The sequence below is a fragment of the Alosa pseudoharengus genome, unplaced genomic scaffold (genome assembly GCF_046254945.1).
Source record: "Alosa pseudoharengus isolate Yale_2024_CS ecotype anadromous, Long Island Sound unplaced genomic scaffold, YU_APseudo_1.1 YU_APseudo_1.1_scf_6, whole genome shotgun sequence".
NCBI lineage: Eukaryota > Metazoa > Chordata > Actinopteri > Clupeiformes > Clupeidae > Alosa > Alosa pseudoharengus.
The window spans coordinates 3,248,139-3,265,638 of record NW_027468848.1 but is presented as its reverse complement, the minus strand read 5'-3'; the positions used below and the strand labels follow the sequence as shown (position 1 = coordinate 3,265,638).

The window sequence follows — 17,500 nt, the reverse complement described above, 5'->3', positions numbered from 1 at the left end:
GCGGGGAGAAACCCTCTGCCTCTACCTCTGAAACACGTTTCAGCAGACACACCCCTGCTAGGCCTCTGCTGGAGAGACATCTGTCAGTGTAGGTGTGTGTGTGTGTGAGTGTAGGTGTGTGTGTGTGTGTGTTTGTGCGTGTGTGTGTGTGCGTGTGGTGAGTGTGTGTGTGTGTGTGTGTGTGCGTGTGGTGAGTGTGTGTGTGGTGTGTGTGTATGTGTGTGTGTGTGTTTGTGCGTGTGTGTGTGTGTGTGTGTGTGTGTGTGTATGTGTGTGAGGGGGGGGGTGAGTGTAGAGGTGTGTGTGTGTGTGTGTGTGAGTATGCATGTTTATGTGAGTGTGTGTGTGTGTGAGTGTAGGTGTGTTTGTGTGTGTGTGTGCGTTTGGGGGGGGGGGGGGTGTGGGGGGGGGGTGTGGGTGTGTGTGTGTTTGTGTGTGTTGGTGCTTTGTGATGTTTAGCCTACTGAGTGTAATCATAGGTCATGTTGTGTATGAAAACTAGTACTGCTAGGCAATGCTATAATGAGTGTCAACTGGGTTAGAGGTGTCAGAGGTTAGGGGTGGGCCTATGAGGTGTCAGAGGTTAGGGGTGGGCCTATGAGGTGTCAGAGGTTAGGGGTGGGCCTATGAGGTGTCAGAGGTTAGGGGTGGGTCTATGAGGTGTCAGAAGTTAGGGGTGGGCCTATGAGGTGTCAGAGGTTAGGGGTGGGCCTATGAGGTCAGAGGTTAGGGGTGGGCCTATGTCGTCACTAAAACAACCTTTTGGGGTGGTCACACGGCACGAGGAAAACAGGGTTTTTAAAAGTTCCCACCTCAGAACTAGTTTTCAAATGTTCCCACCTCAGAACTAGTTTTCAAAAGTTCCCACCTTGGAACCAGTTTTCAAAAGTTCCCACCTCAGAACTAGTTTTCAAAAGTTCCCACCTCAGAACTAGTTTTCAAAAGTGCCCATTTTGGTCACCTAAAACCTTGTCGTCGTGTGGAAGCCAAAAAGATGACATCACAGGTGCTCCGATAGTAGCAGAGTTCACATGTGGACTTAAAACTCCACCCCCCCCCCCCTCAACTGCTCTTCCGATGTGTCGCCTCCTATTTTATAGTCTGTGCTTCCCCCTATATAGTCTGTGCTTCCCCCTATATAGTCTGTGCTTCCCCCTATATAGTCTGTGGCTTCCCCCTATATAGTCTGTGCTTCCCCCTATATAGTCTGTGGCTTCCCCCTATAGTTTAGTTCTTTATAGTTTAGTTCTTTATAGTTTAGTTCTTTGTTTTCTAGTGAAGGAAGGTGATTTTGTTCACTCTGCTCTTTCCAGTGTAGTTGCTAAGAGACCCAGAATGACGATGAAGAATTGAAAACACCTTTTAGTCATGTAATCGTCTCTGCGTAAGAGCTAAACATGTACAGGGGGACGTCTTGCACAACACTGCACGAGCTTCAGCTCCCCTTTTAAGGGACGTCAGTAGGGATGGAAAAGACTGTGGGTGTGTGTGTGTGTGTGTGTGTGTGTGTGTGTGATACCTGTGGGTGATGCTCTGAAGCCAAAATAATTAAAAATAATAATAAATAATTGCACAATCATTTACAATAAAGCTAGAGAGACATCCAGGGAATTTCAGATTAAGGATTTTAAAGCTTCCTGTTGACTTATTGTGTAGCGAACATCCACATTACTGCATGAGCACACACACACACACACACACACACACACACACACACACACACATCCACATTACTGCATGAGCACACACACACACACACACACACACACACACACACACACACACACACACACACACACATCCACATGACTGCATGAGCACACACACACACACACACACACACACACACACACACACACACACACAAGCACACGCACACACACACACACACACACACACACACACACATCCACATTACAACCCGCAAAACTCACACAACACAAAGCAGCAGACACACACACACACACACACAGAGACAGCAGCAGCAGCAGTGGGTGACCTTTTGGAGGAAAGTACCTCAAAGTCCTTGAGCACGCCCCTCCATGGGCAGCGCACACACATGCATACAAACACACACACCACACACACACACACACACACACACACACACACACACACACACACACACCTCAAAGTCCCTGAGCACGCCCCTCCATGGGCAGCATACACACACACACACACACACATATGCACACACACACACACACACACACACACACACACACACACATATGCATACACACTAGGGGTGTAACGGTACACAGAAGTCACGGTTCGGTTCATACCTCGGTTCGGACATCACGGTTCGGTACGAGTTCGGTACAATGGAGGGAAAAGCAAAACAAAAATGCAGAAAGCATTTTTTTTTGTACATGTCTCAGGCTGTACCACCTAGTGTCATACAGTCTCTTCCCTGAGTTATCTGCAACAGCCTGAAGTGTGTAAGATGTAGGCTAAACAGTACAATAAGTGCCCAGACTCAATCTGTAACTTGTAAACAAAATAAGACAATCAGCTATAAAACTGAAAATAGGCCTACAGCATCTCTTATTTCTGAAAGTGCAAATTACATAGAAAATGATTTTTAAAAATCCACTTAAGCAAGACCTTCAACATCTGTGTTTAGTTGTATATGGAAGGGTCTACAATTTGCCTCAATATTTTTCATTGTGTGTAAAGTAATAATCTAGCCTACTAACTGTGAAAATATCACATTATTTTGCCCTTTTTTAAAAAACGAAATTGCTCCTTTCATTTCATAAACAGACTACAACTAGAAGTCACGTGACTTTGCCCTTTGACGTTAACTCACCGTAGCATGGTTTGTTTATTAGCCTGGTTAGCGTTGTCACTTTATTTTACTGTCTGCACTTACACTACCAGCTCCTCATGTGAGAAGTTACAAGTTACCCCAACATAAAGGTAATTACCACCCGATTTACATAGCTTTCTGTCATTACGAAATCATTTAATTTAAGCCATAGGTTTTGGCCCTATTTGTATGTGTATCCAAAGGCTGCTGAAGCGCACAGGAAGTTTCTTTCCCCTCGTTTCAGTGATTGGTAGCCTACATCATCTGGGTGATGGCTTCGAATATGTGTAGCATTTTTTCCACTCACATACCCAATGCTGAACAACGCCGACACACAATTTCATCTTATCCACCACTCTTTCGCCTGTACTAACGTTACTGTAACTGAAGTTCTCAAACTTGCGATCTTAAAGAGACCAGCGGATCCTCTAACTCTTGTAGGTCTAACCTTAGTGCTGCTAATGACTGACGGACTCGACCGACGACCTGACAAAAAAAACCATAGGCGCCAATCAGAGCTTCAGAGCTAAGGCGAGGCTACAGATTAGCGTTAGGTGTCGCTAAAGAACTCCCGTAACTCTCGCTACTTAACAGTAATTGCGCATGACATTAATTAATCCGCACACGAGTTTTATGTATTTTTATACCGTGTATTCTCCATGTAAATTCATGCACCGAACCGTGACGCCCGTACCGTTTCGGTTCAATACGAATACATGAACCATTACACCCCTAATACACACACACCTCAAAGTCCCTGAGCACGCCCCTCCATGGGCAGCGCACACACACACACACACACACACACACACACACACACACACACACACACACACACATACACACACACACACACACACACACACCTCAAAGTCCCTGAGCACGCCCCTCCATGGGCAGCGCACACACACACACACACACACACACACACACACACACACACCTCAAAGTCCCTGAGCACGCCCCTCCATGGGCATCCGTGGTTGGCGCAGTGCACCCTCAGCTCCAGGATCTCCTTGGTGATGGCCCCATCGCTGAACGACTGTCGAGGACACAGAGCAGAGCGGGAAATTACACAGAGCCAGCCTCCTCATCTCATCACAACACACACACACACACCGCACACACACACACACACGGAGTCAGCCTCCTCATCTCATCACAACACAGACCCACCCCAAACACCCCCCAAACACACACACACACACTCGGAGTCAGCCTTCTCATCTCATCACAACACACACACACACACACACACACACACACACACACACCGCACACACACACACACACACACTCGGAGTCAGCCTTCTCATCACAACACAGACCCACCCCAAACACACACACACACGCACGCACACACACACAATGGGTAAGTCATGTGATGTGACACATCATCCCGATTGAGTGTCAGGACCCCAACAGGATGTCACATACTGATGTTATGTCAAACATGTAATATGGATGGATGGATTCATTTTAATCATCTCCAATCATTCGCTACCATGGAAAAGACACAACAGGACAGCAGGAAGACAGCGTAAAGTACAAAGACACAACAGGACAGCAAGAAGACAGCGTAAAGTACAAAGACACAACAGGACAGCAAGAAGACAGCATAAAGTACAATGTAACAACGCCTTAGCCACCACAGCATCACTCATAGAGTGCCAGAAGTGTCCACAATGATGTACAACGTGCAATAGGCAATGTTATTGACTACATATAGCATTACTTGGGCAATGTTATTGACTACATATAGCATTACTTGGGCAATGTTATTGCATTACTTATAGCATTACTTGGACAATGTTATTGACTACATACAGCATTACTTGGGCAATGTTATTGACTACATATAGCATTACTTGGGCAATGTTATTGCATTACTTATAGCATTACTTGGACAATGTTATTGACTACATACAGCATTACTTGGGCAATGTTATTGACTACATATAGCATTACTTGGGCAATGTTATTGACTACATACAGCATTACTTGGGCAATGTTATTGACTACATATAGCATTACTTGGGCAATGTTATTGACTACATACAGCATTACTTGGGCAATGTTATTGACTACATATAGCATTACTTGGGCAATGTTATTGACTACATATAGCATTACTTGGGCAATGTTATTGACTACATATAGCATTACTTGGGCAATGTTATTGACTACATACAGTATAGCATTACTTGGACAATGTTATTGACTACATATAGCATTACTTGGGCAATGTTATTGACTACATTTAGCATTACTTGGGCAATGTTATTGACTACATTTAGCATTACTTGGGCAATGTTATTGACTACATTTAGCATTACTTGGGCAATGTTATTGACTACATTTAGCATTACTTGGGCAATGTTATTGACTACATTTAGCATTACTTGGGCAATGTTATTGACTACATATAGCATTACTTGGGCAATGTTATTGACTACATTTAGCATTACTTGGGCAATGTTATTGACTACATATAGCATTACTTGGGCAATGTTATTGACTACATTTAGCATTACTTGGGCAATGTTATTGACTACATACAGCATTACTTGGACAATGTTATTGACTACATTTAGCATTACTTGGGCAATGTTATTGACTACATACAGCATTACTTGGGCAATGTTATTGACTACATACAGCATTACTTGGGCAATGTTATTGACTACATTTAGCATTACTTGGGCAATGTTATTGACTACATTTAGCATTACTTGGGCAATGTTATTGACTACATATAGCATTACTTGGGCAATGTTATTGACTACATTTAGCATTACTTGGGCAATGTTATTGACTACATATAGCATTACTTGGGCAATGTTATTGACTACATTTAGCATTACTTGGGCAATGTTATTGACTACATACAGCATTACTTGGACAATGTTATTGACTACATTTAGCATTACTTGGGCAATGTTATTGACTACATACAGCATTACTTGGGCAATGTTATTGACTACATACAGCATTACTTGGGCAATGTTATTGACTACATATAGCATTACTTGGGCAATGTTATTGACTACATTTAGCATTACTTGGGCAATGTTATTGACTACATATAGCATTACTTGGGCAATGTTATTGACTACATATAGCATTACTTGGGCAATGTTATTGACTACATACAGTATAGCATTACTTGGACAATGTTATTGACTACATATAGCATTACTTGGGCAATGTTATTGACTACATATAGCATTACTTGGGCAATGTTATTGACTACATACAGCATTACTTGGGCAATGTTATTGACTACATATAGCATTACTTGGGCAATGTTATTGACTACATACAGTATAGCATTACTTGGGCAATGTTATTGACTACATTTAGCATTACTTGGGCAATGTTATTGACTACATATAGCATTACTTGGGCAATGTTATTGACTACATATAGCATTACTTGGGCAATGTTATTGACTACATACAGTATAGCATTACTTGGACAATGTTATTGACTACATATAGCATTACTTGGGCAATGTTATTGACTACATATAGCATTACTTGGGCAATGTTATTGACTACATACAGCATTACTTGGGCAATGTTATTGACTACATATAGCATTACTTGGGCAATGTTATTGACTACATACAGTATAGCATTACTTGGACAATGTTATTGACTACATACAGTATAGCATTACTTGGACAATGTTATTGACTACATTTAGCATTACTTGGGCAATGTTATTGACTACATACAGTATAGCATTACTTGGACAATGTTATTGACTACATTTAGCATTACTTGGGCAATGTTATTGACTACATATAGCATTACTTGGGCAATGTTATTGACTACATATAGCATTACTTGGGCAATGTTATTGACTACATATAGCATTACTTGGGCAATGTTATTGACTACATATAGCATTACTTGGGCAATGTTATTGACTACATACAGTATAGCATTACTTGGACAATGTTATTGACTACATACAGTATAGCATTACTTGGACAATGTTATTGACTACATTTAGCATTACTTGGGCAATGTTATTGACTACATATAGCATTACTTGGGCAATGTTATTGACTACATACAGTATAGCATTACTTGGACAATGTTATTGACTACATTTAGCATTACTTGGGCAATGTTATTGACTACATATAGCATTACTTGGGCAATGTTATTGACTACATACAGTATAGCATTACTTGGGCAATGTTATTGACTACATATAGCATTACTTGGGCAATGTTATTGACTACATATAGCATTACTTGAGTCATCACTTCTTGCTCTCCAACAGCAGCTGTGAACGTAGGTGTGATGTGTGGTGAACGTAGGTGTGATGTGTGTTGAACATACTGTAGGTGTGATGCGTGTTGTGCTGCTTTCACACGTTCTAATGTCAGAACATCTCAAGACTGACCATTTTAATGTTAACATTTCAAAACATAGGGGACTGTTTCTAACCAAGCAAATCACTGAGTCTCCAAACATTCCGCTAGTCCCTAGCCTACAGTTTCCAAACATATCGCCAGTCTCTCCCTACGTGTGTGTGTGTGTGTGTGTGTCTACATTGAGAGAAAGTGGAATAGAACATTATGTCCAATATTCCAATATGTGGTTTAATGTGCATCAAGTCCAATATTCCAATAAGTGGTTTAATGTTCTGCATTTCTCACTAGTAGGTCACTGTGACACTAAAAGTATGCTCCTACGTCGTGACCCTGTATGATATCTGTCCTCTTCCTGAACATGGATAGTGTGAGGCGTCTGAACATGGATAGTGTGAGGCGTCTGAACATGGATAGTGTGAGGCGTCTGAACATGGATGGAGGCGTCTGAACATGGATAGTGTGAGGTGTCTGAACATGGATAGTGTGAGGCGTCTGAACATGGATAGTGTGAGGCGTCTGAACATGGATAGTGTGAGGCGTCTGAACATGGATAGTGTGAGGCGTCTGAACATGGATAGTGTGAGGCGTCTGAACATGGATGGAGGCGTCAGGGTTGATATCACTTCTTGTTTTCTGTTTTAGGTCAAAAGCCGTTTGCGTCACTGATGAGGGTGGACTGGACGGCTCCTGACTCTGCCACTGTTACTGCATGATTATCTGTCCTTTGCTGTTGTGTGCTTAAACTCTATAACTATCTCCTTGTCTAGTTAGAGCAGCTGATGGATCTTTAGGTGAAGTCATGCTGTCACTCCCTTGATGCGCATCATTGTAAATAAACTCTTTTCCTGATTTTTCATACTATTGGTCTGACTGGGTCTTCATTCATCTGTGGTACCAAAATTACCATCAACATGAGCAGGAAATGAACTTTTTAGAATGTGAACATCTACTACACTCAAATAGTATAATAAAAAAAAATACACAAATAAATGATAAAAGTGCACAAGGCCCTCAATAGTAAATCTTTATATTGTGTCTGAAATCAGCATCATGGTTGTGGTCACCTCTAGTCTCTCTCCCAGAGACAGCGAGCCCCTGAGCTGTGTGTGGCGCAAACACACACACACACACACACAGGCGCACCGCGCACACACACACACACACACACACACACACACAGGCGCACCGCGCACACACACACACACACACACACACACAATGTGACAGACAACACACAACAGAATGTGGGGGGGGGGGGTAGGAGGACAGAATGTGATGGTAGGAGGGCAGAATGTGATGGTAGGAGGGCAGAATGTGGGGGGGGTAGGAGGGCAGAATGGGGGGGGGGGGGTAGGAGGGCAGAATGTGGGGGGGGGGGGGGGGTAGGAGGGCAGAATGTGGGGGGTAGGAGGGCAGAATGGGGGGGGTAGCACTACTGGCTGTTTCAAGCACCACATTCATATTTGGATGGGGAGCATTTCTGTGTTTTGGTACCAGAGTCCCTTGGAGTCCACTACCACTATGGAGGTTAACCCAGAGCACTACCACTATGGAGGTTAACCCAGAGCACTACCACTATGGAGGTTAACCCAGAGGACTACCACTATGGAGGTTAACCCAGAGGACTATTACTATGGAGGTTAACCCAGAGGACTATTACTATGGAGGTTAACCCAGAGGACTACCACTATGGAGGTTAACCCAGAGGACTATTACTATGGAGGTTAACCCAGAGGACTATTACTATCCAGAGGACTATTACTATGGAGGTTAACCCAGAGGACTATTACTATGGAGGTTAACCCAGAGAACTATTACTATGGAGGTTAACCCAGAGGACTACCACTATGGAGGTTAACCCAGAGGACTATTACTATGGAGGTTAACCCAGAGGACTACCACTATGGAGGTTAACCCAGAGGACTATTACTATGGAGGTTAACCCAGAGGACTATTACTATGGAGGTTAACCCAGAGGACTATTACTATGGAGGTTAACCCAGAGGACTATTACTATAATGCATAGGTTCTCAAAGTGCGGCCCGGGGGCCAATGGCGGCCCGCGGAAACATTTCTGGGGGTCCGCGATAACATCTGTAAAACTGTTAAAACTGTACTGTGTGCTTTGAAAAGAATGAATCTCCGTTTAGTGGTGTTTTGTGGCCGTCAGGTTTTCCTGTGGTGCTTTGGTAGCTGGAATTGGCCCTGAATAAGGCCTATGCTGATAAGAAGCAAGGCACACTGAGACTGTTTGTTCTCAATAAGTTTGTACTTGAAATGGACTGCAACCAGAACTGTTATATCCCAAATGTGTCTGTTGAGGGTAGAGAACCCCAGGGATTGTGTGTGCATTGCAATTTTTCTTAACATTTTCACAAGTTTTGCCGGGTTTAGCCTCAGTTATGAATTAAAATGTGCTTAATGCAATATAAACTGTAGAGATGCAACCTGGTCATTAAAATGATTACAAATGGGATTTTTTTCCAGTTTTTTTTCCTTTTTCTCCCCCTGCCCCTTTGGCGGCCCTCAGTTAATGTTGGGTTCCTGAATTGGCCCTCACCAATCAAAACTTTGAGAACCCCTGCTATAATGGTTAACCCAGAGGACTATTACAAGGCTCACACTATGAAGGTTAACCCAGATGACTATTACAAAGTTCACACTATGAAGGTTAACCCAGATGACTATTACAAAGCTCACACTATGAAGGTTAACCCAGAGGACTATTACAATTTGACCTGTTCTGTTGTAATTATCAAACTACGGTGTCACACACTTATTAAGAGTGTTGAACAATGCTTTGCCCCATCTCTAGGGAACACATCTACCTCCAACAACATCAACAACAACAACAGCAACCATACCAACAACAACAACAACAACAACAGCAACCATACCAACAACAACAACAGCAACCATACCAACAACAACAACAGCAACCATACCAACAACAACAACAACAACAACAGCAACCATACCAACAACAACAACAGCAACCATACCAACAACAACAACAGCAACCATACCAACAACAACAACAACAACAACAGCAACCATACCAACAACAACAACAGCAACCATACCAACAACAACAACAGCAACCATACCAACAACAACAGCAACCATACCAACAACAACAACACATGTACGTTTACTTGGCGGTTTAAGATACCCAAAGCCCAATGACGGGAAACCTCACTTCCGCTACCATCTAAGTGCGTCCACCTGGGTGGTGCTGGAATTTAGCTACGGAATGCTCACCACTCACTAGCGTGAGGTGGAGAGGGAAGGATGAGATGACCAAGATGTGAATTTAGCCATGAAGGACAGTGGGGAACCCCCTACTAATATCATATCATATCATATCATATCATATCATATCATATCATATACCTGTAATATAAGATAATATCATAATGTTATATAATAGTGACAGGACAGTGGGGAACCCCCTACCAATTGAGATGAGTGTCATGAGATCTTAATGACCAATAGAGATGAGTGTCATAAAATCGTAATGACCAATAGAGATGAGTGTCATGAAATCGTAATGACCAATAGAGATGAGTGTCATGATCTCGTAATAACCAATAGAGATGAGTGTCATGATCTCGTAATAACCAATAGAGATGAGTGTCATGATCTCGTAATGACCACAGTTAGTCAGTCAGGTTTATCTGAAGGACGGTACGATAGGTCACTACTACGTACTACTGCCCACCTATTTTGTTGCGGGTAATCATTGTTTTTTATTAAATTAGATCATTGTTTTTATTAAATTCATATCCTTCTCACTATATGACGCAATATGTCTATAGTGACTTATAGCATAGTATCAATTATGGTGGACCACTGTAAAAACTAAGCATAAACTAAGAAAGCACACAGCCTATCATCAATGAATTTCCAGTATCATTTAGGGAACGATTTCCTTTAGTTTGTGTTTTGTATGTTTGTGTTTTTTGATTGTGCACGTGGCAAGATTTTGGATAGACACAGTAGGCTTACATTCACCTCTAAGTCCAGATTCTACTAAAGCAAAGAAATATGATCCAACTCACATTGTCCAGAGTCAGAATGCTTGCCTCGTTATCTGCCTTCGGCTCCTCCTCTTTGCACTTTTTGCATACGGGGGTCTTGTTGTTCCTATTTAGATAACAGTTTCTCTTGATTTCACACACTGATTAAACAGTCAAAGAACAACAGAACACTCGCCTCTTCAATTATACGCTAAACATTTATGTACAAAAATGTAGGCTACGTATGTAGCTACAATTGCGTATACATTGGTAAATATCTGACTCATTGATATGGCTAGGCACAGTAGATTGTATTGATCAACTTGAGCATAGAGGATGTAGGCTAGGCCTTCTCATTTGCCTGCTAATGAATGGTTTGTCTTTTAATGAAATCGTCTTACCTGACGAGCCAGTTGACGCAGGCCAGGCAGTAGCGATGCCCGCAAGCTGTTTGGCGAGCTTTATTAAGGACGCTGTTGCAGTTGCTACATAAGTACTTCTCGTGAGGAGTTTGGTCACAAATACTCTGAGGAAATCCGGATGGATACTCATTTTCATCTGGCGTGGAGGACACATCATTCGTGATGTCTTTTCTTGACGCCATGACACTCGGAAAAATCTAAAAAGTAGCCTAACTTGGAATAAATTCTGTGCTCAGTTCGCGCTCATGAACGCGTCATTTGAAGTTCCACCTGTTGCAAAGTGACTGTCCCTGTCTGTAGCCGAACATAATGAAGCCATGTCTTCAAAACTCGATTTAGAGATGATTAACCACGGGTTTCCCCTTACACATCCCGGAAATAGCGTTTCATTTGTAGGCTGCTACAGCTCTAGATGACAGAATCAGGTAGGCCTACATCATCTCTTCCTGAGTCGTCTGAAATGTCAGTGATGTCCCATTGCATCGCAGAGAGACAGCCCAGCGTTTCCTTGTGTTGTGTTGACAGTTTCTGAGAATTCGAGTAGGGGGCTGCACTTACCCTGCACCGCAACCGTCGCACGGATACGGAAAGTCCCTGCTGTACAATGGTAAATGAGGTGTTTCTTCACTCTTGTTTAGTTTTCGTTTTCATTTGCCTACATTAGTGTAGTATGCAGTGGGACATGTTTTTATTTCATTGGGCTTACTCATCTCATCGAAACGTCTCTGTGAACTATTCGATGTTTACATACGATACAAACACGGTGAACGAATTCTTGGGATGTTGAAAGCTTGGCGCACAATCTGTCTCTCCAACAAGCTGTCCTAAACCAACAACATTTTTCAGCTGCTTTATTGGATTCCGCTAAAATTTTGTCTCGCCACAAGGGAACATTGTTTTGAGTGGTGTTTCGGAGTCCAACTTCCCTGGGAGCTCTTAGGAGACTCGGCAGCCTTGTTTCTCCCGGTGATAACTCAAAAGAGAAATCAATTTGCAATGGAACAATGCCAAACCGAAGCGCGAGATTGTGATAAATAGCGCGGCTCCCTGCGGCGAACTTGTTTGTCTCGACTTAGTTTCCCCCAGAAAACTTTGCATTTTATCAGATAAACTGATGTTCCAATCCACTGATTTTACAGGCTGATATCACAGACATGGGCCTGCATATCAGATACCACCTTTTGGTCTGTTTTATTAGTTATTCAAAACCACAAGCTTGATTAGATGATGTGATGTTTAAACAGACTAAACAAATAACTCATTATTTTGCATTGTATGTGTTCAAATGTGAAGTGAAGATGTTTAAGATATATTAAGTATTATTGTTTCATTATCACTTTTTACAAAATGAAATAATAATTACAATGCAAATGGTTTGTATGCTCACGTGCCTTAGAGAAGTGTGTTTTTGTTTTTCTTAGGCAGGGGTGACAGCAGACACACACCACACACACACACACAGGCACACACACACCACACACACACACACACACACACAGATAGTTTTTATTTTCTTAATATTCACAACAAGTGTAATTGTGTCTGCGACATGCACACAATATCATCAAGTAGCACACACACCCCAGTCATGGAGCACACACACCCTGGAGCGCACACACCCCAGTCATGGAGCACACACACCCCAGTCATGGACTATTCTCCTTCCTACCGTCCAGGAGATGTCACAGGAGCCCATAACGCGGCTCAACACCATAACGCTGCTCAACACCATAACGCGGCCCAACACCATAACGCTGCTCAACACCATAACACCATAACGCGGCTCAACACCATAACGCTGCTCAACACCATAACGCGGCTCAACACCATAACGCTGCTCAACACCATAACACTGCTCAACACCATAACGCTGCTCAACACCATAACACTGCTCAACACCATAACACTGCTCAACACCATAACGCGGCTCAACACCATAACACTGCTCAACACCATAACGCTGCTCAACACCATAACACTGCTCAACACCATAACGCGGCTCAACACCATAACGCTGCTCAACACCATAACACCATAACGCTGCTCAACACCATAACGCTGCTCAACACCATAACGCGGCTCAACACCATAACGCTGCTCAACACCATAACGCTGCTCAACACCATAACACCATAACGCTGCTCAACACCATAACGCTGCTCAACACCATAACGCTGCTCAACACCAAGACCCGTCACTAGCCCCTGCCCCACCCCGCTCAGTCCTGTCTCCTCTTGCACATGGACTTTGGACTGTGTCTACCTCTGACCACTATGTACTTTATTAATGCAACTTAACAATGCACTATATATGACCATACTGCATTGTCATTAGACTGGGATCCCTCAGAACAATGCACTTTATTAAACACCTCAACAATGCACTATATATGACCATACTGCATTCTGTCTTTAGACTGGGATCCCTCAGAACTATGCACTTTATTTACTAATACACCTTAATAACATGATCATACTGCATTCTGTGTTTTTATGTCTTTTTAAGCACTGTTATAAAGAAAAGCACTTGTAATGATTGCACTACTGATTAGATGCTAAAATGCATTTCGTTGCACTGGTTGTCCTTACTTGTGCAATGACAATAAAGTTGAATTTAATCTAATGAGTGAATTAATCTAACCACCAACCAGCTGGGGCTCCATCACAACACCCCCCTCCACACACAAATACACACTTACACATGCACACACACCTGCATTCATTCTCCATCACAACATCACCCCCTCCCCCCACACACACACACATCCTCTCCAACCAAATACCCCCTCCCTTTTCAACCCCAGGGAAACGAGTATGAGCCCCCAGTACAGACCAGTACAAGCCCCCAGTACAGACCAGTACAGTATGAGCCCCCAGTACAGACCAGTACAGTATGAGCCCCCAGTACAGACCAGTACGAGCCCCCAGTACAGACCAGTACAGTATGAGCCCCCAGTACAGACCAGTACGAGCCCCCAGTACAGACCAGTATGAGCCCCCAGTACAGACCAGTACAGCATGAGCCCCCAGTACAGACCAGTACAGTATGAGCCCCCAGTACAGACCAGTACGAGCCCCCAGTACAGACCAGTACAGTATGAGCCCCCAGTACAGACCAGTACAGTATGAGCCCCCAGTACGGACCAGTTTAAGCCCCCAGTACAGACCAGTACAAGCCCCCAGTACAGACCAGTACGAGCCCCCAGTACAGACCAGTACAGCATGAGCCCCCAGTACAGACCAGTACAGTATGAGCCCCCAGTACAGACCAGTACAGTATGAGCCCCCAGTACAGACCAGTACAGTATGAGCCCCCAGTACAGACCAGTATGCCCCCAGGGCTCTGCTGCTGCTGCATTGCATGCTGTACATAATGAGTTTAATTTCACAAATGCACCCAATCTGCAGCCTCTCACGGAGCAAACACAAGAGAAATGCAGCCAAAGCAGAACAGGCTGTGGACCGGAGAGAGAGAATGAAAGACTGACGGAGAGAGAGAATGAAAGACTGACGGAGAGAGAGAATGAAAACCAAAGACCCAAATGGATGCTGACTGTGCAATTCAGCCACTTACGCTTTGGGACAACTCGGTGAAAACAAACGCATGGATAACTGAAGTGAGTGACTGAATATTCGTCCATTCAGTCGAGTCGGACTCGGGTCATTTTTCTATGAGCCAGCTGGCAGTTTGTATGGACACTCACTCAATCCAGCAGTCACACTTGTCGTTCTATCCAACTGAGAATTGAAATATCTCTGGAAGGTCACTGGGCTTCGTCATCAGTGTCCAGTCCTCCTTGGCCCTGATTGATCCAATGCAATACGGAGGAGTTTTGAGAGAAGGAGAGACGCCGGTGCAGCAGAAGGAGAGACGCCGGTGCAGCTCAGATGTCTTCTTCATTTTCTTTATGCTTTACTAAAAGGTGCAGAACATTATTAACTTTGACTAACGTTTCGATGTAGTCACATCTTATCATCAGATCCACTCTGATAACACTCGAACAGACACAAAATCATTGCAGACATCAAGTCAAGTCAAGTTTATTTATATAGCGCATTTCATACACATTCAATGTGCTTTGCATAAACAGAGGCAAACAGTAATAGCAAATTAAAGCATAGAAGGCCAATAGTCAAAGAATAGTTTAAAAAGTAAAGATCATAATAAAAAAGAAAACAACATTGAAATAAAGACAGATTCAGAATTTGTAATTTAGAGCAGTTAACAGAAAGCATCTTATAACAGTTTGGTCTTACAGTAAGTCTAGATTTTAAATTGGCTACAGTTGGGGCATTTTTGATGTCATCTGAAAGTTGGTTATATAGCTGAACCGCATAGCAGCTAAAAGATGCTTCACCATGTTTAATTCTAACAGCAGGTTTTACTAACAGGTTTTTCTCCTGAGACCTGAGAGGTCGAGAAGGTGTGTAGGCTACTGCTGAAGCTGAAGGTATTTAGGTCCAAGTACCAAGAGCATCTCAGCAGCCACACAGAACTATACAGTGCATAGCCAGTTGGCAGGTGTTTCCATTTGTCAATGAGTTTAAGAAAGATCTCAATATAAGCCTATAAAAAACAGAAACTTGTGAGATATTGTTGCTTTAATGTCAACTTCACTGGAGCAACAGACAGAAATGTTGATGATACTGCAATTATCAACATTACCTGACGTGTCCACAAATTAAAATATTATGATAATGTGATTTTGTATAAATAACCACAACTTGCCTTTATAGTGCTTTATCGAGGCTCCCAAAGTGCTTTACAGTGAAGGGGGAACTGCACTACCCACCACCAATGTGTAGCACCTGGGGGATGCTCAGCAGCCATTATGCACCAGAATGCTCACCACACACCAGCATGAGGTGAGGAAATTATAATATGTAAATATATTATAATATATTATAATTCATTAATCATACAACTTATTATGAAAATATATTTCATAGAATGATGGTTATTGGATTGTGGGTGTTCAGTTCAAAAGTGCACTTGGACCTTGTTACTGTTATTCGCCTTATTTACCCGGTGGCCAGAACGAGGCTACAGGCAGTGTTGCCACAGTTACCTTGAAAAAGTAATCTGATTACTGATTACTGATTACTCCTTTAAAAAGTAATTTAGTTACTTTACTGATTACTTGATTTTAAAAGTAACTAAGTTAGATTACAAGTTACTTTATTAGTTACTTTCAGCAGCTGCCGACAACACCCCCACCGCCTCAGCATAAAAATGATAACCGGTTTTGCCAATACTCACTATACTGGAAGTGCATTTTAACAGCAATGTATAGCAGACATCCCAACCTAACCTACTTAGATACTGAAATTCAGATGTTTGCTCAATAATACCAACACCAAAATAAGGAAGGCCTATTGATAGAAATTGTTATAGTAAAATATGTAGATTTTTTTTTCATGTAGCCTTGGCAACTAGCCAACTAGCCTGAGTAATATGCAAAGGAAATTACTCTTGTAAAACTCACCTCAAAAAGTCTTTTGCAATCATTTAACCCGCTGTGAGCAATGCTAAAGTCGCTGTTACAAACAGTGCAGTGTGCAAGACTATCATTATGTTTCAATCTTTTGAGACAATTGAGTACACTTTTGTGTAGTCTGATGTGAAATGGGTCTTAAATCTTCCTTTTTGAGGGGCGCTGACGCTGCTATGACGCTCCTGTTCCTAGATACACTGACTGAACTGATTAATTAAGTTTGGGAGAAAAGAGATATAAGCACACATACACTGAAAACTGATTGGTTGATTTAGCAAAACAGACCAGGATGCTCTCTGTCTTGGATGCGCTTCAGGCACAAACGCACCCCTCCTCTCTCTCTCCCTCTCCGTTGTGTGCGCG

At 42.7% G+C, this 17,500-nt stretch overlaps 1 protein-coding gene and 1 long non-coding RNA gene across 2 annotated transcripts in view; one reads left to right on the top strand and one right to left on the bottom strand.

Annotated features, from left to right (window-relative positions):
* traf1 (TNF receptor-associated factor 1) overlaps positions 1 to 12,093 on the bottom strand; it is a 36,763-nt gene extending 24,670 nt beyond the window's left edge. Inside the window, exons 1-3 of the mRNA XM_076271228.1 lie at positions 11,623 to 12,093; positions 11,264 to 11,348; positions 3,756 to 3,854 (exon numbers count right to left, since the gene is read on the bottom strand). Coding sequence (XP_076127343.1) covers positions 3,756 to 3,854; positions 11,264 to 11,348; positions 11,623 to 11,825 — 387 coding nt within the window. The 5' untranslated portion in view covers positions 11,826 to 12,093. The remainder of the gene's footprint in view (positions 1 to 3,755; positions 3,855 to 11,263; positions 11,349 to 11,622) is intronic.
* A 72-nt stretch (positions 12,094 to 12,165) lies between these two features.
* LOC143106761 (uncharacterized) lies at positions 12,166 to 14,265 on the top strand. Its single transcript, XR_012983734.1, has 2 exons — positions 12,166 to 12,250; positions 13,065 to 14,265. It is a non-coding gene; the product is annotated as an uncharacterized LOC143106761 (long non-coding RNA).
* Positions 14,266 to 17,500: the final 3,235 nt, after the last annotated feature.